Raw genomic sequence first — 25971 nt, 5'->3', positions numbered from 1 at the left:
CTCTTTCCACTGCATTGGTTAAAATTTCAAAAGGAAACCAAACTTAAAAGTTAGAATGTTCCTTCATTCGTTGTTTCGAAGATGTAATACGATACGCTCGATATACAACCACAGATATAAACAAATACAAATCTCAATTTAGAAATTAATTTATTCGTTTTAGGATTACGAGACTACCGCTTTCCGACGCTAGTATTTCGAGCCTCTTTACTCAGCGAATAATCTGATTTTCTTCTATTGCTAAATGTAAACATCCTTCACTGGCGCTTTTTTTTTTTTTTTGACGAAATTAAACGCCCTCTCAGGCACGTGCAAAAGTGCAGAGAGCTTCCGAATCCGAGAATGAATAACATCCATTTCATCGGTTATCACTACATAATGTTCAATTTGGGTAGCATGGTGAAAATAGCCTAGAATAAGTACAGTTTATCTTTCCTATCAATATAGTGCTTCACTGTTTCTCTCCCCTTCAATAGTGTCTAAGAAATGCATAACTAAAAACTTATAAAAGAAAGCAATTTTAAATATTTTTCACTTGGTGAACAATGAGCTGAACACCATGTAGCATCCCCTCCCTCCCTCGTATTAGTCAGTTATTCGCCTCGTGTCAGTTTATTTACTATGTTTACTATTTTAGTAATATATCATGGCGAAATTTTGTAGAAACATAAGGTCCGTGTTTGTAAAAACAAGCGATTACATTCTATCCTAAAAATAGAGACAAAAGTATAAAATATAATTTACAGTAAAAATAGGAATGGGATAAATTTTTTTTCCATACGAGTGCAATTGTAAACACAGCATGAAACACATTAGGGTTAATTTATTAGAAAAAAAAAAGTTGAATATGTTTTTAAAAAATAGGATGTTGCATAATTATAGACAATGTTTTGTCGATTATATTTAATGTTCAAGAACACAGTGACAAATGTTGTTATTTAATCGTGTTCCCGTTATGTTTTAACAATCCAAATGATTTTTCATCGAAACTACTAAGTTTCGCATTACACCTGGGGACAGTCCTTACCATGCTTGCTCTATCACCGCTTTAAAATGCGCGATTTTGTATCAATTCACGTGTCTTTTTTTTTTTTTTTTTTGCTAGATATCCCTATGCATTCACCATTGGATTTATCCAGTCTAAGCAATGGTCAGTCCATTGCATTGATATTAATAAAGGTTGAATCGCATATTTGGAGAGTTGGATACATGGATGGCCGCTCAGTTCTTGTTGAAATACAGTTTGGTCCTCCCAGCAAATTCTGTAGTGAAATAAAATAGTCCTAAACCATCCGAAACCATCCCAAGTCATTACGGATCCTCCATTTTCCTAACTTCTTCGTTCAAATACTTATACTTTTCATTGGCATGGTTTAATATCTGGTTCATACCAGTTCCCATCACTAAAATAATGTTGATAGCCATTTACCACCATGAAACAAAATTTTCTTAACTCAGGTTAAACTTCCATTTCGTGGTGTATTTTTAAGCATAGCTTAATATTTTCTTGAAAGTTATTCTTTCAGATTCTAGTAGTATTCTATGAATTTTATGAATTTATCTATGAATTCTTCTATGAACTATTTTTGGCTCTTCAGATTCGGATGTATTTTGTCGCAATGATATTTTTTCTAGTTGCCATGCTTCAAACTATTCTTTCACTGCTGCGAAGACATTCTTACTAGACCACTTGTTGCGATAAAATTGTAAATACTTTTAAAAGATTCCTTATGGTAATAAAGCAATGGGTAATGGGCAATAATATCTTATGGGTCGCCATAATGCAAAATTTTATTGTTTCTTAATGGGCATATCTTTACATTTTAAATCCAAACTTAAACTTTCGAAAGAGACAGTAATTTCTCTTGGTATTTTGTCAAATTTATAAAAATATCGATTTTTTAAAATCGAAAATGAGCTGAAAAATTATTCCAAATCAATACAAGTCAGAAAAGCAGACGATGAAAACTCAAGAAATGTAAATATTCGTCTATTGAAAAAATATTTAATAATATTTCTAAGTAAAGTCGGGCGATTTTCAATTTAAAAATTTACGCAGTTTTTACTTATTTTCTAGTCCATTTTACAATGAAAATCGAATAAGTCAATAATATATCAATCATTTTTAAAACTCCACGAGAGGTATTTTAGCTTGGGATGTCATTCTTGATCTGTATATTTGGGACAGGGTGTACATATTTAAAATTTCAGATTTTTCTTCAAGATACTTTGGAATTTGAAAACATCAAGATTTCATAGCAAATAATTTTATACATTATCTGGAACATAAGTATTTTATTGATAATTTTTTTTTATTTCAAACAGAAAAGTTCATTGATTGTTACTTTGCAGCATAATTAATATTTATAAAACCAAGCAGTTCCATTTTCTCAAAGGGAAGCAGTTTCGATTAAAAGAAACTACCTGCTAATCCGTCTAACAGGAAGGAAAAGTTTCGTTGCATATTATATATTCCATATTTTGCGAGTGTTTTAGATTTTAAAACACCCTGTAAGAATTAATAACAAAAATAAATTTCCTTTAGAAATGTTTCTAACAGACATACCAAACCATTCATACCCATTGGAAATATTTTTTGGGGCATCTTACCAAGTCAGAAACGTAATCTGTAGTATATTTCGTGAATTAACTGGAAAAATTTGATGAGAAAAATTTAAAAACCCTAGTCGGAAGGAGCAGAGATTTTATGCTTTCAAGTTTAACATGTTAGATGTTAATTGCATTGGATATACAAATTCCTAACTAGCGCGAAACTGCCTTCAAATTGAATTGTAGGAGAAATTGCTCTGTATACAAGAGATTAGATTTTCCTGCAGCTTCACACTTTAAAGTTTCAACATTGAACAGTTACAAAAATAGTAGATAACGACGTGTAATATTGATTTTGCATTTTATATGCAGGAATGAAGTTCGGATTAAGCTTTATCGATAAGATTGGTTATCACTGGCACTAAAAATAAGCTAATTCCCGTTTAATATTAAGTGATAAATCCATTTATCCCGAAGTTGATGGTATGTAAACGAACGCAGATTTGAAAATAGAATTTAAATAATCAAATCTTTATTTGCACAATATTAAAGACTAGTAATTATAAATTCATACGATTACTAATGTGTTCATTTCTATGAAGATTTAATTATTAATTTTACTGCCCATTGCATTAAGGGCATAAAGCGACGTGTTATTTTAAGATAAGTATAAGGACATAAGCCATTAATATAAATATGCGCTGCACATGCTTTGAAATTTTCCAAAGTATAGCATTACAGGTTTTGCATCTAAATCGTAACGTAAAGATTAAAAATTCTTTCACAATGAATTCACACGAGAGAAGGATTTGATAAACAATACGAATGGTTTCGTTTCATTACAATAAAGGGTTATCTTTATCAACCGAATTGTTTAAAGTTTCTATACAACTTAAAAAATCTCGTCAAAATAGCATCACTGGAAAGCTAATGTTTTGGATTTCAAGAGTGTATAGGAGCCGAAATTTTTCGATCAAAATTTCGAAAAATTAGGAAAAAAATTGATCAAACTTCTTGGAATAGGTTTTTACAAATTTTCACTAACGTATCCAATTCGATTATTAAACCAAATTTTATTTTTACCGTTTAAAGCGTAGTCCTACAGAAGACTACAAGTTAAACCTAATTTTTTATTACCTCGAAATTCCCGAGGGGAACATGCAAGACTATAAACACAATTCTCAGCTTCGTTTCGAAAGAGAATCCATAAGTTAAATGCTATTAACTGAAATGACTAATCACTTGGTAAATTTGATAGAAATATTCTAGAAGCCAGTCTGATTATGGAAATAAAAGTTTACCTTTTAAAATCAATATGTTCTATCCCTATCGCTTTTCGTACAAGCAAAAACAATCTCAAGTACAATTAAAACAGTTCACGAGTAACCGGATTTTTTTTAAGCGAATAAACGAAGTATCGACACTCAATACTTCACCTCTTTTCAAATAATCGATTCAACGACTGAAGTTGACTTTCCCTTTCAACATTCATTTTAATCAGACCTAATTCTATTAAAAGCTAGAAAGATTCGCATTGGACAGTTGAAATTTCAAAATATTTGAAAGTATTAGTCATTCGAATTTATCACTTACACAAGATGCAACAATAGATCTTCCAGTTAAGTCTAAAAATTTATAGAAATATTGAAGAAATAAGAACTCCAAATTATGAAAAAAAGTTTATTAATGAATGCATTTGTGTTAACAAATCAAAGTTTAAAGTTTCATATTGCATGAAAAAGAATAGAACATTTGAATAATTACACACAATTTTAATAGAAGTCTAAAGTACTATTTACAATTATTATATCTAGAAACAAAATGCTAGAAATAACTCGACAAATATAGAATACAGCTAAAAACTACATATAAAATCGACAGCTGCAGTTTTGTAAAATTATATACAAGATTCATTGGTAAAAAGAAAACTCCATTTTGAAGGAACATTACACAGGAGAACTCTTTCACGGGTTTAGAAATGTATGTTACAGAACACAAAGTCAAAGTTTGAAAATTTCAATTTAGTATTTTATCAAAGATAATTTCATTTAAATTTCACCAAGTGAAATTTCAATGCAAAAAAATTTACCACTTTTACTGACCAAATGTTAAGTGAAAATGTTAAGTGACCAAATGTTAAATTGAAAGTGGAATATATACTCTCCACTTTTCCAGTACATGTGGAAATATTTAAGTTAACATTTGACCACGATTACAAGAGCATATATGTACAATACAAAGCTTAAATAGTAAAATAAGAAGTGAAACATTTATACACAATAGGCAGATTAATAAAATCGAGCCGCTTAACAATTAACACTCGCTCAAGATAAAAAGCTTAAATTTAATTAAAAGCTTAAATTTAATAAATTAAAAAGTTGGATGACAATTTCCAGATAAAAGATTTGTCTGTTCTAGCATATAAAAATCAATAGCTTAAACAACGCAAGATTGAAAATAGTTTCGAGTTTAACAATCAGATGGATTTGAAAAAACAGTTTCAATACAAGTTGTCTTACAATACAAGAGGCTTCTCTATGTTTAAATCTTTCATACGTATGAATGCTATTTGAGAAGAAAAATGCCAATATTTGCAAGATGCGATTTTATATTCATTGAGCAACGATTTAAGTTGCTTGCCTTTGTCTTTAAATATTCAAACAGCTTCCGCTTTTTTTTAACAATACTACGGAATTTAAAGACATTTTAAGTACTTTAGATTCACGGAATTTGTTACATTGGAACATTCGTTGAATGTAGTTTAAAGAAATGCATTAGAATTAAACTACGTTGTTAAAACTATCCCACAAATTTAAAAGCTTCCGTTGCGATTACACTCTTCAAAGAATGCGAGCATATTTAATTTTTAAGCAGTTACACTCACGAGCTGAATGGCCGATTTAATCGAGTTAAAACATTACCACTCGGAGGAAAGAAGTTTCTGGGGAAATCAAGTTTTAGAATACTGTAATCAAAAATTTTGAAGTTAAATAATTAAAAGTAGGCTGGATGATGCATTTTTTAAATAAAAACTTGACTTACTCTTATCTATTCTTAAGTTGCTGAAATTGTTTTTTACTATTACAAAAGATTTCTCGAACAGAATGAATGCAGCGTCATTAGAAGCGTCATCTAGGCTTATTTGACGGGCCAATTGATTTAGAAGGATTCAATGTTTTGCTTTCTATAAATGCGGAAATTTGATTGTAAGATTTCGAATTTCAGACATTTAATTGCCAGTTCACCTTTAAATATACTATTGTGGCGCATTGGAAGCAAAATAGCAAATTATTTTTATTGAAGGGAACTTATTTTGGCGTCAAAACTGTTTTATACTCTGTGCATAAACGCGATTTTAAACCGACTTTCTGAAGCTTTAGTGCCAATTTCGGTAAAGTTCATTGTTGACTTCTATGAGATGGCAGAGAAAATCGGGTGGGAAGTAAAGAATGCGGTCGGAAAACAAGCTCAAGGGAGTGCCGACGAATCTTTAGATCGAACGCTTTAATCTAATTTTTACTTTTAAATCCGAAACATTGAAAGGCGCATTCATGAAAGCGAAATATGGAATATTTTTTTTTAATCGCAATTCTCACTGCTGTATTCATCTGCTGAAATTAAAATTTAAGGGAACGGATACCATATTTTAAAAGAGCGAAGTTTCATAGAAGGCCACGATGCACAGTTTTTGTATTAAAGGGAACATCCGAAATTTACAGTTAGTATAAAATTCACTAATTACTTCGATAATGCTCAATTCATTTTATAGTTTGATTCCGATTCTTAGACACCAGCAAAACTTATGGAATTGCTAACGCGAGGCTTAAATCGCCGAGGAAACTACATTTTCGGTTAAGTGCTGTTAAATGCTTTTAGTGCAATACCCAAAATGCAACAATAAGACGACGGTTACATTTATGGAAGTTGTGCCACATTCGCCTTGCCAATGCAACGTTTCCTGCCGGACTCGGCTCCTACCTACACAGTGAACATTCAAATTCCAGAACATTTTGACTACGATGGTGATCAGGCATCGAGTTCAAAAGTGTTGAGGAATTTAGAGGATTGTCAGTTAACCGGCTAGCACAGTCGCTGACAATCTTTTCCTAACCTGAAGTCGGCAAATCTGAGCAATTGAAATCCTAGATCAATCATAAAAAATGAAATTTTTAAATTGAATGCCATTAAGATTTCTGAAGAATTATCGAATAAATATTTAGCAGTTTATAGTTTATGAACGATACCGAAACAATTTCACAAAACCAACTATACATAAATATAACAAAGATTACTACCCTGCATATATTTCTTTAAGGTTTAATGCAATTCCACAGTTTTACTTGGCGTCCAAGATCGTAGAAGCTTGTATCTGCCATTTTCGTTTTAATTTCAATTTAAATCCAAATGAGAAGTGTTTACTCACCGCATCTAATTCGTTTCTCTCAGGTCCAAATGTTTTATCTAGCTTTGCTCAAATTTCAAGTTAATACTTCGCTACATCAGAAGTTAATGATTCAGATTAACATTTATGCCGACTTAAATGTGGTTAAAACCTTTAGTACCTTACTCAAAGAAAAGATTATTGCGTCAGTCGACACTAATTCACTTACCAATTAAAAAATTTGAAAAACCTGTCAGACTGCAAAAGGTTTAAAGTTCAAAACAAATAAATCGTATCTTAGTAATGCACAAGCAGCAAAAACCTTTTTAGACCTAATGCACATTATGGGGGGGGAGGGGGGTAATGAATGAGCAATCCAACAAATGCGCATGAAAAGTTGAATACTTTTAAGGGTTCAATCTCAAATGCGCTCCAGACAAGTTCCGTCACTGACAATCTAGTAGATATTAGAAAGTTATGTAAACGTTAAAGTGCTGTAATAACCGATTTAGTATTTAATCCGTTTCGAATTTAAAGAGGGCAGGGACATTGCGATTGATATTCTAACTTGCCGAAATAAGAATTCCAATGCTTTCCTAATTTTACACTGCAAGATTAGGAAAATATTTCGAAAAATTTAAAATTACTGCAAGCTTATACTAAACGAACTATACCAACAATTCATTTTATTTGGTACGTTTTGATCCGATGTTGGCCAGGCATCACGATCAAAACGCTTGTTTAGAAGCAGAAGACTGTCCATTAGCTTGCCGGCACAGCTTTGGACCTTCAGCTGAAAGGAAGTGCTACCTTAATCGTATTGATTTGTATTCAATTGCTTTAAATTTTAATCATGCGACGGAAAATTGCAAGATCTTGTGCTTTAAAGTTATCAAAAATTCCCGAATTTTGTATTATATCCAAATTGGACGAATTCAGATAAAGGGATAACGGACTTGTCTGGTTCACGCATTTTAGATGGGAACTATTGATGTTGAAGAGTTGAAATTTCTTTAAGAGTGGCGGATCATTTTACAGATTCGAAATTAAATACATTTTTAAACCTACAGATTTTAAAAAAACATTCATTAGTCAAGACGATTGCAATAGGTAGATCAATTAAATTATGTAGCTTTAAATTTTGGCGGTTATGACATTAAGTTAATGCAAGGGTGAAATTACTTCAAAATTAAATTGAAATTAAATGCAGTTTTCGAAACTGTCAGTTTCCTTGTTTATTGTTCAAAGCGATGCAGAATATTTAATACTATTAAAATCCATTTATACGTAACGTTTATGTCGGGATCCACAAAATTTGGCGAAACTAATCTAACGATTTTTAAATACAGGAGTAAAATACACAAAATTAAAAATTGCTTCAGCTAGACGGATTTTAAATTTCAAGTTTTCAGACATTTTCGGTTTAAGAATTTCAATGAGGAATCATTTACCTCTACATGAAATAGTTGCATATCCGTCTTTGCAAAGTTGATGTTCGAGACTTCTTTTGCCATCAAAATCCAATTTTAAATTCCATTTGAAAGGATTTCAGTTTTAAAGTATCAGCTTTTCTTATAAACAAGTTAATTATATCAATCTTGATATTTTAATTAACTTAAAATTTTAAATACATAGAAATATTTATATTTTATCTAGAATAGCTTGGTGAAAAAGCTTAATTTAAGATTAAGCAACTAGAAGCGCGAAATCAAATTTGAAGCCTTTGCTACGTAATTGTTTTAAATTATATTTTACAGCCATTTTTATTAAAGATATTCACGATTAAGTATAGAAATATTTCACTCGATCGATTTAACTATACACCATCCAGCCAGAATATGGATTCGCTAATTTTAATAAGTAATCAGAATTAACACAGAAAATATTCCAGTTACAAGGTGACAATTAATAGCGTTTCGAGGCAGCTTTAAACATCTTTATAACCAGATGAATAGTGTTGCAATCCAGCCATCCTTCATTAGAGTACAAGTAAATAACAGTTTCAAAGCCTTAAATGAATAAAAGTTTAGATTTTTAAATCAATTTTAAGTTTACAAAAATTCATTCGTTTAATATTAAAATTGCAAGGGAACTTCAAAATTCAATAAAAACTGAATCCTTGCCCGTTTTTCAATTATAGCTCTAAAAGAAAATGTTTGCACTATTGATGTAGACATGTGAACTACCGCTGTACATTATGCGATTTAGATTGAGAAGTTATTCTTTAGAAGGCACATTAAAAAATTCCAATTTGGACGTCTAAATTATTACAATTTAATTTGAACCAAATCTTATCAAAACGGTAGTAAATTAAAGTCACTTAACGGAATCTTTACATTCAAATGAAACGGATAGGAATTTAAGAATTAGATTGGCTGCAATTAAAGATGAACTAAGAGTTTGTGCTTTATGGTACAAAGCCATCTTCGGCTAAGTTGCGCCATTCTTGGAATTAAAATACTTGTATTAACTTATAAAATCGAACGTGGAGTGTTCCCAAAGTGCAATTGTCTGAAAACGTAAACAATGCGTCATAAAAGCTCAACAGTGATGCAAAATATAATGCCTGAAGCAATTAGAACCTACAGGTTCACGAATTAGGAGTTGTAAATACATCAAAGTATAAACCTACAAGAGTTCCACTTTCTAAATTGTGCTCAAATCCTTTAATGGTAATTTATTTCGTAGTTAAATTTTGCCAAAATATTCAGTAACTTCAGAAATAATTACATGACGACTAAAGGAGTATAGGAGGAGTGGTATCCATGCAAGTTAGAATCTTAAACTATTAATAAAATTCTAGTTACTTCAAAAATTTTACCCAACATCAACTCTAACAAACGTGTAAATATTGCAAGCTTCCTACAAATTGTAATGCGTCATTCCTAATTAGATTCGTCACCTACAATTTAAAACCTTTAAAAGAAATTCTGATCATGACTTTAAGCTACGTGAAATGTTGACAGAAATAACGGAAGTGTTAAAATTTTAAATTTCAAGTTTTCTATTTCGCTTGTTTTTTCCTCCAATCATTAAACAATTCATTTTCAGGAAATTGCATTGATTTACCGTCACTTTAATTTCTACTTACCATTGCCAATATTTAAAGTAAAAATTACACTTCAGAGGTTCAAACTCTTGTCCCTTGTAATACTAGTGTCCAGTCATTAAGACATTTGAAATCCCACTTAACACATTTACAAGTCCCTCTGATCCTTAATACATTAATTTAAGTTTAATTTTTAATTTAACTCGTTAATTAATCCACTTAATACATTAATTTATAAATCCCTTAACTACAATTCTCTATTTTTAAGACTACTTCTAACCCTATCCGTCATTAACACGTTAAGTACTAGTTCCCTGGGGACCGTTACTTTCCGTTTAGACCGTCGGTCCCAAACAGCCTAGACGGAAAGTAAACAGGGACCAGAATATTAACGTGTTATTTCCATTCTAATCGACCCATTCTCTAAGCCTTATTTGATTGTTTCAACTAACCATAATGAACCCGTTAAGTGCAACTTTCACTGAAGACATTGGCATCTGCAACTATCTAATTAAAACCCATGCCAGCTAAATCTAAAGGATCTTTTAAGTTTAGGGATTGGGTACAACTTAACAATTTGAAGTTACTTTCCTTGGAGAATTTTAATTCAAAAACTATCAATACATTTCATGTTTTGTTAAACAACTTAAGGTTTAAGGTTTAAGGTTTAAGTTTTCGTGTTAAGAAAAGATATTAGGAAGCTGCGACTTTAAATTTAATGCCTTATGGCCGTGGAAGTTCTTAATACGAATCGATTTCGGTGGGCATATTTGATAGATGCTTTCTGATTAGACGCTTTATATTTAAGAATTTATTAACATTTTTTTTCAATGACTTGAATTCACAAAGCAATTACATGATTTATTTTAAGAATTGGAATAAAACCTTAAGTAGGAAGACTCATTCCTAGTGAATATTGTAAAAATCGTTTAAAATATTGATTGAACCTCCCTTGCCATCTAAGTACAGGGAACAAGAAAATTTGGTTCACTAGGTTTTTTTTTTTGAAGTACAGCGACTATTGAATTTAGAGTCAATCTTGTTGGATCAAAGAAGCGATACGATTCTTCAGAAATTTACAAAATCCCAGAAAGCGACGATCATTACCCGGGATACCACTCTGTATATTATCCTGGTCATTTCAGCAATTGTACCAAAAATGTGGTAGGACCAAAATAGTTGCACATAACTTGAACGTCGGAAGAAACGTTCTGTAGATCTACGATGGGAATGACTAGCATTATGGCGGCAGTACAATTGTTAGGGAAACGGATAGTCAAAAGACGAGCCATTTAAAGTTTTAATACACATTTATCAAGAAATGGGAATCAAGCTTGAACTGATCGATATCAATTTTGACCCGGAACCGAACATGACGCTTGGGCATATATCGACAGTAACTTGCAACTAGTATAAGGAGTGTATAGTTAGCGACATTCTCATCCGTTTCATTAGATACATCTTAAAATTAAAGACACTAATTCGAAAGCGTTAGCTCTAGGTGCATTGAAGTTCCCTTGCATAATGGTACTGAACTATTCATAGCCTGCTTAGTTAAGTTTAATTTTAAAGTGTACAGCTCGAATAACGAAATAAAACTGATCACTAAAACTTTAACAGAAAATGAATTCATTTCATTAATCATGCAAAACAAGCAACATACTGTGCCCCAGTATCAAGTCTAAGCATATAGTAATATTTCAGTATCCAACTTTACCATCCAACTTTGTGACTGTAGACTTCGGAACATTGAAGAATTGGCAAGAAGCACGACTTCATCGAGATTAAGGCACACAGATCAAGTCTTGTTCTTTATGTTCACAAAGAAATTCGTTTTTCTCAGGAATCTGGAAAAAATTGTATTTGATAAATATAACTAATAACCAAAGTTTAATGAGCTGCCCAAGTAGTGCCATTAGACAGCTAAAATATGCAAATTATGCAAGTAAGAACGACAAAGTTAAAATCGGATCCGGCTTAGAAAGATTTCTAACAAAGGAATTTTATCACAGAGCAACAGAAGCAAGATGAGCAATAAAACAACTTCATATGATTCAAGTTTAGTATATTAAAGATTCCTATAGTCCAGAGTCGTCAGCATCTTAAATTCTATGTCATTTGATTTCCACTCCCACCGTCGTCTTGGTGAAAGCGGTTGTTTTTAAACTTTAAGTGTCAGAATTTAGAATAAGTGGTTTTTGCACACTTTTCAATACAGCGTCAAAATTTAATCATTCAGAATGAAAAAGCTAGGATGCAATGCACAAGAATTGTCTGCATACAAGTTTGCTATGATTATTTCCGATAATCAATTTTTTTCAATTCCAAGTAAGATAACATGCATTTGAAGTTTTAATATTTATGCACGTCCTTTGTCGATAATTCAGACAAACGAGCAAGAAAACATTCCAATGAGCTTACCCAATTAAGTCGATAAGAGAATTATCGATATTCGTAAGTTTACAGGCATGAAATAAAATTTCATTTCTTGCGTATTAATTTTTTTAAGTTCTTATTCGTAAGCATGCCGTCTATTTCACGAAATATGAATATTTTATCAATTGCATATTTGTTCATTATTGCAAAATAGAAGGACGCAAGTTGACATGAACAGATGCAGCTTCATAGCTGAAGATTTAATGAGAAAGTTTATTTTTCCGATTGAACGTTACAATTTTCTAAATAAAAGAACCTGGCTATTTCACTGCATTAGGCTTTCTCTACACCATACAATTAACTAAGTCATGAATAAGAAAATTGCACCTGGTTCAAGTCCTGCGATTATGCTGTAGAAGCAACTCGACTCTACCGAGCATTTTATTTAAGACTGGTTCTCAAAATTTCACTAAACAACCCACATTTGACTTTGGTCACTCCATGTGTATAGTCTCGCATTGATTATAAATAGAAGCATATTTAATTCATCTTGCTTCGGCCTACAAGACTGTTTTTCAAAAGAATTGGAATTAATAATCAAACGAGATATAAATAAGTTTCTTCTGAGCATATAATTTAGACTATTTATTCGAGAGAAATTGATAGCCATAATCCCATTTATATCTTCTTAAATTTTTATTAATTTAGTCTTGCACCAAATATTTGAAAATTGGTCAGAAGTAACGGATTCTCAATTGCCGACATTTCATTTTAATATACAATATTTCATAACGTACCTTTCAAACATTACACTCCCAGTTGCTGTCAGAATATTTGAACATTTCAAGGATGAATCGCCACTTCCATCTACAATTACTTTTTCGTAACGATTGTTGGAAGTCTGAAGAAATCTATGAAGAAAAAGTTTGAGATTAGATTCCCACGTGAAGATGTATATTGAAAAGCAATAGTATGTTGATTAAGCAAAACCGATCCATTAAAGGCGTATGTCGCCAAGAAATAATCCGAATCAAAGAACTGCATCCGAGCAACGGAAGCTTGCAAAAGTAGTTTAAGGAAAGTGTCAGACGATATTGGTTCAAACCCTGTAATTGCCAAGATCAATCGTCTGTAAGGTCCGCAGAGTAAAATGTTCTAATAATAGCAGTGAAAGATGCATGCGACTGGTTCTTATAAAATGTTTCAGGTCGAGAAGACTTCTTAAAAACACAGGACTTTTATTTCTTGAGACAAACAAACATTTAATACATTATAAAATATCACCGACACAGACTACTAACACAAGTGAAAAAAGAAAATCTGAATCTATGCATCTAAGCACGAGTGCTTCCGCTCTTATATATAGTGAAAAACATTTGCATAAATAATTGGAAGCATCATTTCACTTCATTTGATAAATTGATTCGAACGAGGTTCGAATCATCAAACGTTTGTGTGCACGCATTCGGATGGAAAGAAAATATGAAACGAGCATCCTATTTTTGCTAACAGAAAGTAATACCAGAATGAGCAAATAAAATTTAGATTTCTTTTCTCCAGGGCTTTTGTTTTAATGTATTTAAGATTCAACGTATACGCGAGTCGTTTATGAAACATTTTATTTAACCCTTTACACTCAGATGGCGACTCGCTCACCATTCAAGATGGTGCGTCATTGACGTTTCATTTAATTTTTATTGTAAAAGATACCTTAAAAGTATTAAAAAGATGCAAATTAAATGGGCGAATTCAATTTTAAATTGCATATCTTTTTCTGAGCAATAAACAAATATTTGTATTAGGTGAAGAATTATACATTGAATTACTTTTCCGAGTGCAGAGGGTTAAGACTTGAAGTATAATTATGGAATTTTACTTCAAGGTATTTCTTGTATATTTCATTAGGTTTACTCTTTATGTGAATTGAGTAGCAGATGCTAAGCTAATCTTAAATTCTTCGAGGATGATTAAGTGCAAATTGTCAAATTCAAACGATTGAGTTCCCGGATGAAATTTCAGTCCAAGTAATTCATTATATTCCCTTAAACATGTTCAAATAAACAATTTAATCATTTCTCGAATACCTCCTTCACTTAGCCGAGCAGTACGAACCTCGCCTAGCGAGAGATGTTTGGGAGATAGAAATTGTTGCGAGAGTTCCTAGCAAGCAAGTGTCCAGAAATGCTTCCGAATAGAAGACTTTAATGAAAGACTAACTTGTCAAATATTCAAGCAGAATAGGCATTTCACAAATACTTAAATTTTTGATCCTGAATAATGTAAGTCTTAAAGTAATTCAACTTTCTTTTCTTACCTTGAGAGCGATTTCGTTTTCCTCTTTTATAATAGCAGGAATAATGGCATTTCCAGTTCACGATTGGAGATATGGCATTTTACCAATTAGTATTTTGACGTAGAATGGCATAAATTCATAGAGCAGCAGCAACTTGGATTTTTCGGAGTTTCTGTAAGGGAAGTAAAGACTACGTTTAAGAAATATTTCTACGCAATTATTTGAATATTTAGATAATGCGTAAAGTAACCAGATCGCAGTTTCACTAATATTCATTCGTTCTTTCACCTACTTTATTACTGACAATAGATAATGATAGACAATAGAAATACATCTTCGAAGGTAATAATTTGGGTTGCAAAACGCATACCTGCAGCACAAGGGCCAGTTTGAACCGCCTTCTAGGCTAATAATCGTAATTTAAAGCCCACCTTAAAGATTAGTTGAAAGTTAGAATAAAAACCAGAAATGCTCGTTCATTGCTCATCCTGATACAACGTTTAAAAGACTAACGTTCTCGTACAATATTTTGAAGAACTTGCTTCCTACTAGGGATTCGACTCGTTAAGTTTACTTTGAAATTAAGGACTTTCTAGAGAAAACAGTCCCACATTACGAAATATCCAGACAATTTTCTAGACTATCCTCTGAAGTGTTCTTAATAATTGATTTCTATTAATTTGTTTAGCAAGCCATATTTTGCTTTTAGTAGAGCTTCTCGTATGTTTAATAGTGATGTTAGTAGCAATAACAAATTTGCTTGTATATTCATTGATTGTTCCATAGCATTAAGTTTATTACTATTTTCGTAAAAATTAGGAAATTTTATGTTGTATTAACTATAAAATACACTATGATTGCAACTCCTTTTAGATTAACAAATTCAAATGTTAAAAAATTGATTAGTTAGTCAACATTTAAAAACCACAATTATTTACAGATCGACTATGAAGTTTATAATCGCGTATAAAATTTATAAAATAAACATTCTGTAACTAAAAAAATTATTTTTAATAGAAACTTGTAAAAAATACTTACCAATAAATGAAACGGCAGTTTACCGCCAAGTCTCAACAAGTGCATAATATATGCTGCGCACAGAAATAATCTTTCATGAACTATAACAATCCCGCAAATAAACATGTCACATAAACCAACTTAGAAAATACGACAAAAGAGAAAAAATACACAATGACTAATCTATTATAAAATGTCCTGAATATCTCTTGACCAATCAGTACTCTTTCCCCGTCTGACAGTTTGGAGCTCATTTGCATAAAACTAATTCCTATATATTAGTTTCAGCACCTTAATGGCATAGTGGATGTGACCATACAGAGATCTCTGATTCTAAATACGATTTCCACTGATGATATGCTTGTATACAAGCAAAATGCCGGTTAAATCTGCCATCGTGTTTCAAATGTCCTTACGTCGATCTAGCGTGCTCAGACGACTAGTGCGTCATTTCGAAGGTCTCAATCCGCAGTCTCTACACTAATAATTTTTCATCTGTCAAAAAAATTTATTTAACTTGAATTTGTTATGGTGTCATTTCAGCTTTTGACTATGATTCAAAATCTCAAGATTCGTGTACTATTACAGACCAATTTGCGTCACCAGCCTAATTAGAATTATCCCTACTTTAATTAGAATCATCCCATGTTCAATAAACAGAAATTTACTCTTGAAATTGGCTAAGAGAAATAATGTTCATTAGCCAAGTTCATAGCTCCATGTTAATTTACCTAAATTGGGCTGAACGTTTGAAAGTCTTCAAGTAACTTTAAAACGGGGTGTAAATTAAGCAATCCATCGTCAGTGTTAATAAAGTTTTGAAAATTTTACTAATCAACTGTTATAAAAATAACTATTAAAATTAAAATGCAAGTTGTTTTGGCCTTTTCTTATTCATTTTATCTCCTTTTTTTAAATTACTTATTTATATGGTTACTTATTAAGATATTGGTCCATTTGTTTATTTGTGCATAAATAAAACAGCCGAGCAATCATAACGTTTTTACAGTACTATTTATTTTAAATTATCAGTTAAATATCAAATATTAAAAGAATATATAAGTTTAATAAGAAGGAAATTTGCTGTAAACGGCAAGACCGCAATTTGTTAAAAAGCACCGGTGGACATCATTGCGATTATTGCAGGAATTTTGAGCTCATAGAATTGTATAAAATATTTTGATTCTCATTTTCGTTGTTATCTCTCATTAATAAATGTGATGACATTCGAAATGACTGCAAGTGATCTCCTGAAAATCAAGATTTATTAAATTAATTAGCATAATTTATGCATAATACATCTTTTATTTGTTCATATAATTTGTTTTACTGTCTCGAAACTAATACAAATCCCTTTTTTGTTACTTTTTCATTAAAACTTTTGGAATTACCGAGGCTTTTATGCAGAGTTTCTAGCGTTAAATAGGTTTTCAAATCTTTTAAGGCAATCAATAACGTAATTATGGGTATTCGTGCGTAAGACTCAAATTAAAAAGTTTGATTCTTGAAGTGCCTTATGAAAATGGTTTCCTTATTATATAATTATGTATTATATATATAGTATTTGTCAAATGCATGTTCGATATTTAACTCTTTTGATAGAATTAAACACACAACACAACTTGGGCCTCATAAAATTGCAGTCATCACCAACAAGGGTCGCAATCCATGACTGTTTGCTGTATTTAGAAAAGCGCTCTTTTTTCCATAAGACTTAACTCTTCTTTGCATGATTTTTTCTTTGAAATAAATCAGGGTGATATAATTCATGCTCTAGATTAAAGGGAAAATGTTTTTAAAAAATACTAGCGTAAATATATAATATAAAATAATGAAAAAACAATATAATAAAATTATCCATCAGCATGCAAATTTACAAGTTAAGCTCAGTACAAAATAAATAAATAAATATATATATATATATATATATATATATATATATATATATATATATATATATATATATATATATATATATCTTTGTATCATTTTTATTCTTCATGATAATTTTAAAAAACAATTATTATTCTTATTTAGATCCAGATTAATTCCACATTTATTGCATGAGATTGTAGAATATCTTTTGCATTTAGTGTATTTGCTTTTAAATGACCCACTTACTTTTTCCAATCTCCAATGTAACTCTCTTCTAAAATACAAAATAATATAAATCTCTTCAAAAATAATATAAAATAAACATATAGTAAAAAATATTTCCTTCATACATTAAAAGAGAAACAACTGCATAGTGATGCAAATTTCTATCACATGGAAGGTTATTTGAGGTATTCGATGTAAATTGTACAGAAAATAACAGGAAAACAAACCTTTTTTGCATTCGTTATTGCTTTTATTAGCAAAAAAAAATCTCAGACTAGTTATAAAGAAATATTCAAGAAATCGCACGTTTCTTCCAACTACAACAAACAGCGGAATAACAAACTCAACCCCGCTATAATGATTGTGATATTTGATTTTTTTTTTTTTTTGACAGCTACGTTCTTTATTATGCAATAGTCATGAAAAAAGTTGCCAGCAACAACCGATATAAAGTACACGAATTTCGAGTACAATTTTTTGTTCACTAAATGTTATGATGGAAATTTCCATCATCATTCATCGAAGGGTTAATGAGACAAGGCGATTTATTTTCGTACATAAAAACACTTTTAAAAAGTCTCTTCATATATAAATTCAATATATAATTACTACAGTTAATAGAGTATGATCCATTTCAATTGGCTTTGACTGACTACTTACCATTGCTTGCCAATCAATCATATTTAAAATTCCTTTTCTGTAAGCACTTCAGATTGACATGAAAGAAATCAGATAATAAAGTGCGCAAAGTATCAAAAATTTTAGAATTTTTACTTCCTCATATTTGTGGTATAGAGGAAGTATAATAATCATCAAAAAAAACTTCGAACTCGGGATTTTAACGAATGTCTAAGTTTTAGAGCGAATTTAATACTCTCCCTTTTATTCAACTTAATACATTAGGAAGAAGATTCAGAGAAAAGAAAAAGATAGAGGATCATCATCATAGTCAGTTTTGTTCTAACTGATACAACATAGTTACCTTTTTTCTTTTTTGTTAGTATATTTAAGAGCAGAAATATTACTAGATTCATGAGTATTTTATCTAATTAATGTATCAAAAATTATTGATTGTTCTTAAAGGATGGAATAGCAAATGAAACCCAAAGGAAGAGAGTAAGCTTTCAAGGAACAATAATGATTTTATGTTAATGTTATAAGAGACATAATTTATAGCGTATTGTTGATAATTTTTAAAGGCTTTCTTTTGCTTTAGAATTCTTGTTGATAATTTTTAAAGGCTTTCTTTTGCTTTAGAATTCTTGTTGATCACTTTTAAAAGCTTTCTTTTATTTAAAAATTCTTGTTGATCACGTTTAAAGGCTTTCTTTTGTTTTGGAACTCTTTGCTTACACTTGTTATTGCAGGTAATGCCACGATGAGGTACTGTGAGCCAAAAGATCTTTACATCTGCTTCGCAGGAATTACTATCGCAAGCAATTGTAAGTATAACGACAGAGCTTCCTTCAATAATTAATGCTATTTTTGATACATAAAAAGTATATTCATTATCTTTATACTCATCTGGCACTAAATATATGCAAACAAATATCATTTTTTTTTTTTTTTTTTTTTTTTTGCAAATTTGATTGTAGAATAAAGTGGAGTGTACTATTTAAAAAATTATATTACTTATGCTACTTATGAATATACTTTATTCGTTTTTTAGACTGACAGAAGGGTTTTAAGAAAGATTTCTAGATAGCAATAAATATTGTTTTCTGAAATGCAATTGTGTCATATTTCTTTAATTTTCAACTATCGCATTTTTGTTTCCAGTTTCTAATCTCATGGATATGTGTCTGCAACCATGCATCACTTACCAGTACAAGAGTGAAGCTTCCTACATTGGACTTGGAGGCGAAAATTTCAGGTGAGGCAATCATAATAATCTTTTTTTTTTTTTTTTTTTTTTTTTTTTTTTTTTTTTAACTATTTCTGACCTGATGTGACTGGAAGAAAGGAGTAAATACAAAACGATGAAAACAAAGATTTATACATAGGCCAGATTGTGTGTGTGTGTGTGTGTGTGTGTGTGTGTGTGTGTGTGTGTGTGTGTGTGTGTGTGTGTGTGTGTGTGTGTGTGTGTGTGTGTGTGTGTGCGTGCGTGTATATGTGTGCGTGCACTGATATTCGAAATTTCGTAAATATTTTTCTGGACCTTTCATTTAAATAAAATTGCCAAACTTTAAAAGAATAGAATGTCAAGAATTATTATCACCATAGAAATGAATAAAAAAAATGTGTTTTATTGTTATTTGCATATAAACAAGAATAATAAAAAAAATCATACAGTTTATTATGTTTCTTTTTATATTTTCGAAACAAATAAATAAAAAAATTCCCATAAACTATATTGAATGAATTGAAAATCTTTTAATGAAAACAACAATGTATAGCAAACATTATTTTTGAATGGATTAAGATTGCAATCCGCTGATTTTATGTGGATGAAAATGTCTACTCTTGTATTCATTTTATAGAAACTTATATTCATTATTTTAACAGTAGATGGCGCCATAATAGCATAATTTCTTTTTGTACATAATTGTGTTAGATTCTAAATATAAGTGTAATTCTAATATAATGAGATATAAGATTCTTAATATAATGAGGGAAGAAGGAGGATTCTGAATATTTCATTCGATGAAATATAATTATAAATGCAATTTATGAATTACTAATTTCTTTCTTTAAGGAAAAAAAAGATGGTAAACTACTTGATAAATAAAAATTGCATACAAATGCTATTTATGAATGAATATTTCACAAAATGTTTTTTCTTTTTGTTAATTAAAAAATAAACAATGGTGAAAATCAAATATTTTCACTAATTTATTAACTAATAATTTCATAAAATATATCAAGACATATAACTCATTTGATAAACTTGAACCATTTATTATAATAATGACGTACATAAATTTAATCATTAAATATGCATATTTCACAAACATGAATGATAATTATGTTTTCATATTATGAATATTTTTGAAGATTATGCAACTTGTGCTGTCTTTTAGATCCCTTTATATTATTATTTTTTTCGGACTCCTGACTAAATCAGAAAATATAAATAAATTTAGAATTAGACTATCTTTTTTAGCAGTTGATATATGTACGTTTAAATATAAATAAAGTTTGATTCTGATGTTTTCTGACTGAGATTGGTAAAAATTCAACACTTTTTCAAGAAGAAAGAAAAATTTTTTAACAACACTAAAATTTGTATTGCAATCAATTATGATGCTTTCTTAAAAGAAGCTTAAATTGTAATGGTAAAATAAGGATTTAATAATACTGTGCTGCATTTTTTAAAAAATTTGGCACATATTTTCTTAAATAAATGCAATATGAAAAAATTATTGAATTTTAATTAAATAATTTAATAGCTATATATAAAATAATTCATTTGTTTTAGCCGACTGGAAATCATGTACAATTCGAAACAGTTCGTAAATCACGAATACAGAACTGCAACGATGTCAAGTCTCTTTAGTAAGTATCTTCTACAATATCATCATTTAATTTATTGTGTGTGGCCTTCAAAAATAAGCAAATAAAACAAAATAAAAACTTTTATTTTATACGAAACTTCTAATTATTTTTCTGCCGATGAAAATTTTTATCATTGCTTAATAGAGAAGTAACTTGATGAGAGTTTTCGCAGTCTTTAAAACCGTGCAGTATACAATCGAATCTGACTTATAGTGGAAATTGGTTACTTCGATTTCGACAGTAGTTAGAATCCTTTAATTTGTCCTTTGAATATGCATGTTACAATATAGCCTACTCATGACTGCACCTACGTCTATTTGTTGTATAAACATGTAAGAAAAAGCAAAACGCGTATACTTTTAAGTCGTATAATTTTTACATTCAACTTGTGAGATATCTTTAATCTGAAGCAATTAATTACTATTCTAAAGTCCTGGCATTCATTATTTTGTTTTATTTCGAATACAATTTTTGATCTCGTTTTTATTTCTCGTATCATTTTTTTTATATTGCAGAAACTATCCACTGCTTTTGGAATTATTTATTGAATGTTTTTCCCTCTCTATTTTTGTAGGATTATAATTAATAACTGTAATAAATAAATACTGTATACTGTAAAATACTGTACTGTATAAATACTGTAAAATATACACTGTAATAAATAAATAAAGGTATAGTATGACAAATGCAATATAAAATTATTGCAAGAATCTTAACAAAGTCAAAACTAATTAAATAACAAAATATTAACTGGTGGAAATGAAAATCAAAAAGTTACATTATGGACATTTTTAAAATCTTAAGGAGACAATATACTCTAATAGATATTTTTGTGAAATATTCACTTAACAATGAATTTTTATTCTATTTTTTAAAAATATAAATAAGTTAATTATCTTTAAAAAACTCTTTAAAACAAGATTTTTTTTAAAATTAAATAATATATGTTTTAAGCAATGTATTTTTCATTTTTTTTTCTATTTTTCTTCGTTATCATATAAAACTTTATTGGAACAAAACAGATTTTATAATTCCAATTACAAGTTAATTTTTAGAAATATTTTTACGTAAGCGCACTAAATTTTCATTAAAATTTTTTGTTTGTCTTAATTAAAATTAACTGTTAACTATCTAAAAGGACACAAAAACGTAAAATGCAAACTCAGTTTTCTCTGATATTTAACCGAATTTTTTGTTAGGAATTTTATATCATTTCCTCAAAAATTAAGTTATTGGTATTGGATTTAATGAATTAGAACATTTCAAAGTATTTCAAATTAATTAAAACATCGGTTTGAGAAAAAGTCCTTAAAAATATATTTATTCGTTTGATCATTTCAAACATTCATTTTATTAAGCAATACATTCTATAATTCTATTTTAGTTGAATCTGAGTGTACATTTTGGTGATGAAATAGTAAAAAGGTAGTTTCGTATTTACGTCATTCTTTTACTAATTTCAAAATACACCAACCCTTTAAATAATTTTTAACATTAATTTTAACATTACAGAAGTTTTACAGCAAGACAATCTACTTTTATTATACTAGTGTTACAGCAGAATCCGCGATGCTTATATGTATGCTCCAAGGTAATTTTCACAAACAGAATCTACCACAATTCTCGTTATCTTGAATGTTTGGCTCATAGACTTGATTAGATTATAGAGCTTATAAGTTTCCGAAGTAAGCATCTTGAAGCACTGCGAAGTCTCAACTTCCTTACAAAATATGCATAGTTTCATTTATATTTTTAATTTAAATTCATAGGTGACAATATAAATTCGTAAATTCAATTCCATGAATTATTTAAAGTGGATTGTTTGGGATTTGTGAATAATTCCATGCGGATTCACAAATACAGAAAAGGATAATTCGATAGAATCATGTGAATCATCGAAAATTAAGTGAAAGTAAAATTCAGCAACTTGGAAATGAGTTTTGTTTGTCAATAAACGTTAATTATCCTCTCCTCAGTGTTAAAATTCAAAGAATTTTTTTTTTATTTCTGCTTGCTGCTTTTTATTTGTGCGAAATTGGATTTTTCTGGCTGTTGTTGTCATAATATCAAAGTATGCCTCGTGTTACGGCCGGTCTTGGCATAGGAGTATCGCGTCTTCCGCGTGATCTGGATGCCACGGGTCCTGGTTCGAGCGTCGTTGCTTTTCTGTGTTCTATCTGTGAGGTCGCCCTGCAAAAAGAGGCTGTGTAAACGAATGTGACGCATGAAATAGCTAAGTCCTAGGCTTGGCCCTAGTTAGCGCTCTTGAAAAAATAAGAAAGGCTCACTCGGCTTAAATCGCTGACAGATAACTGTCAACGGGCTTGTAAAGTGCCATAAATCACAACAAAAACATGGAAAACCAGTATAATAATGGAACGGCGCGTATATAATTATACTCTGTTTAATTTCACGATACCAAAGATTATATAGTTATCAATTCATCTATCCCGTTAATGATCTATATGTTTAAAATAATAAAGAATTGATCCCCGAAATCCTAAATATGTTCCGATTTCGTTCGAACTTTTTGTTTCAAATTATGGCTTCTAGATATGTCATTTACGCTAACCCAGCCCCCCACCATCATCACGAGTCACCATTTTCGAGATAAAAAACAATACATATTCCGTGTTGGAAAAAAATAACTGAACAGAATCCCCCATCTCCAACCTCTGTTCTGATTTCGTTGATTTTTATTTCATGTGAAATCTTATGACCCAAAGATATGTAATCAATGACCACCCCCTCCCATTACGCCTTCTATTTTTGAGAAATATTCCAAAATAAAACTATGAAAAAGCCTCGCATTAGCAGAGATAGATTTCAAAGGAATTATTCTTCAATTAAAATATTTAAAAAAATATATTCATGAATTCTTAATTTCGTCAGACGATTATATACACTGTCAGATTTAAAAAGTCAAAATCCCTAGATTATATCATTCTTTTATTTATTTATGTGTATTGAGTTGTATGTGAACGTGTTTTGTTTGTTTTTAACAAACCTTCACGAAAAATACTAGTTATAACAGAGATTGGCCACCTGTCGGATTATAGAAAGTGTTCAGGCTATAGAAAATTATATGTAATCATTTAATTATACACTGACGCATTTTTTACTTGTGGAAAACGAGACATCAATATTTTAAGGAGAAAACAAGTAATATATAAAAAAAAATTTAAGTCAATTCCTACTTTCGCAAGTATTGAACTCGCATTCTTCACCTTCACGTGAAAAATACTGAAATCCTTGCATTTTACTGATTGAGCTACTGCCTGTTTTTTTTTCAATTTTCATTACAAACTGCTAAAACTCTATTTAAAGCATTAAAAATTAATTAAATTTAATAATTAATGAATTAATATTTGAAAAAACTATATTAACATCGAGTGCCATCCACTACAAGTTTAAAAAAATGTATTTGAACTTGAGTGGATGAATAAAAAGTATTTTATTAATGATTGAAAATTTGAACAACATATATAAATATATATAGGGAGAGTGTGAACTAATAATTGAAATTGAAAAAAATGCTCTGCTGAGATGTTAAGGAGAGCATTGAACAGACAAATCATTTACTGAAGGAGGAAGGTTTCATGTTTTAGCAGAAAAGAATAGCTCATCGCCAAATAACATATTTCAACAGGTGCGTTGTATTAATGGGAGGGCCAGATTAGAGAGAATCTTCTATATTTTTCGAAAAGTACATACTTGATGGAATTTTACATTGGATGTTTTGATAAAATCTGAATTAAGGGCGTCGAAAATTGAAAAGTTTCGGAAACCACTGGACTAAATGAGATTAGCAAACAATACAAAGAATAGGATGTTGTAAATTAAAAAACGAAAACGATTATCTTTTATCTTTTTTTTTAGGTCAAATTGGAGGTTCTTTGGGTTTGTATCTGGGAGCAAGTATAATTACAGTGGTGGAAATCGTTGTGTTCGTCGCCTGTTGGCTATGGTACAGGGTATGCCCATCAAGGAAGATAAAAGTTCATCAAGAACCGGCCACTTCCCATAAGCATCATAAAGGATACCACATCTACAGTGACAAAAAGGAATATTTTTGAGATATTTTTTAATGTCAAAATTGCGACCGATTTTATCAATAAAGTATAGTTCTGAGTTGGTGTATTTACTTTCGTTTTCTATATAATTCTGAGATGGTGCATTTACTTTCATTTTCTATTACCGTTAAACTGATTAATTCATTACCAAAAGTCAAATAAATTTAGATTAAAAAAAGTTTTAAAAGCTACTCCTAAAAGTGTTCAAAGTAACAAAATTTTAATTATTTTAATTATTTTCAATCTCTCTTCTTTTTTTTTTTTTTTTTTCTTTTTTTAATCTTTAGATCTATTGTTTCTCAACTCACTACTAGGTGTAACCTCCAATATGAAATCAAATAATAATTTAAATGATGAGTATTGCATAGTTATATTATGCAAATATAAAAAATAGCATAGTATCTGAGAACAAATAATTTTTTATCTTCATTAATCGTTATTTTTTATTCTTTAATTCATTATAATAAATATTGTGGAGTCATCAAATTAATTCTTTTCTCTCACATTCATAACTAAATAACATTACATGTTCAAATAAAATGTAATTAAATTAATTCCATTAATTATTAATGAAGTTATAAAAATATTTAAGTAGTATACTGTCATCGAAAATAAGTAAATGATATAAGTATAT

General features: G+C 30.0%; 1 protein-coding gene and 1 long non-coding RNA gene across 2 annotated transcripts in view; one reads left to right on the top strand and one right to left on the bottom strand.

The window, feature by feature from the left end:
• LOC129987555 (acid-sensing ion channel 1-like) overlaps window positions 1-25340 on the top strand; it is a 56330-nt gene extending 30990 nt beyond the window's left edge. The window contains exons 8-11 of the mRNA XM_056095521.1: window positions 19134-19208; window positions 19546-19639; window positions 21188-21264; window positions 25144-25340. Of these exons, the coding sequence (XP_055951496.1) occupies window positions 19134-19208; window positions 19546-19639; window positions 21188-21264; window positions 25144-25340 (443 nt within the window). The remainder of the gene's footprint in view (window positions 1-19133; window positions 19209-19545; window positions 19640-21187; window positions 21265-25143) is intronic.
• LOC129989303 (uncharacterized) lies at window positions 4430-15821 on the bottom strand. Its single transcript, XR_008785750.1, has 4 exons — window positions 15688-15821; window positions 14671-14821; window positions 13154-13267; window positions 4430-11827 (listed from the first exon to the last, which is right to left on the bottom strand). It is a non-coding gene; the product is annotated as an uncharacterized LOC129989303 (long non-coding RNA).
• Window positions 25341-25971: the final 631 nt, after the last annotated feature.

The sequence above is a fragment of the Argiope bruennichi genome, chromosome 10 (assembly GCF_947563725.1).
Source record: "Argiope bruennichi chromosome 10, qqArgBrue1.1, whole genome shotgun sequence".
NCBI lineage: Eukaryota > Metazoa > Arthropoda > Arachnida > Araneae > Araneidae > Argiope > Argiope bruennichi.
Note: the sequence above shows the minus strand (reverse complement) of the source record. Positions and strands in the feature narration are given on the sequence as shown.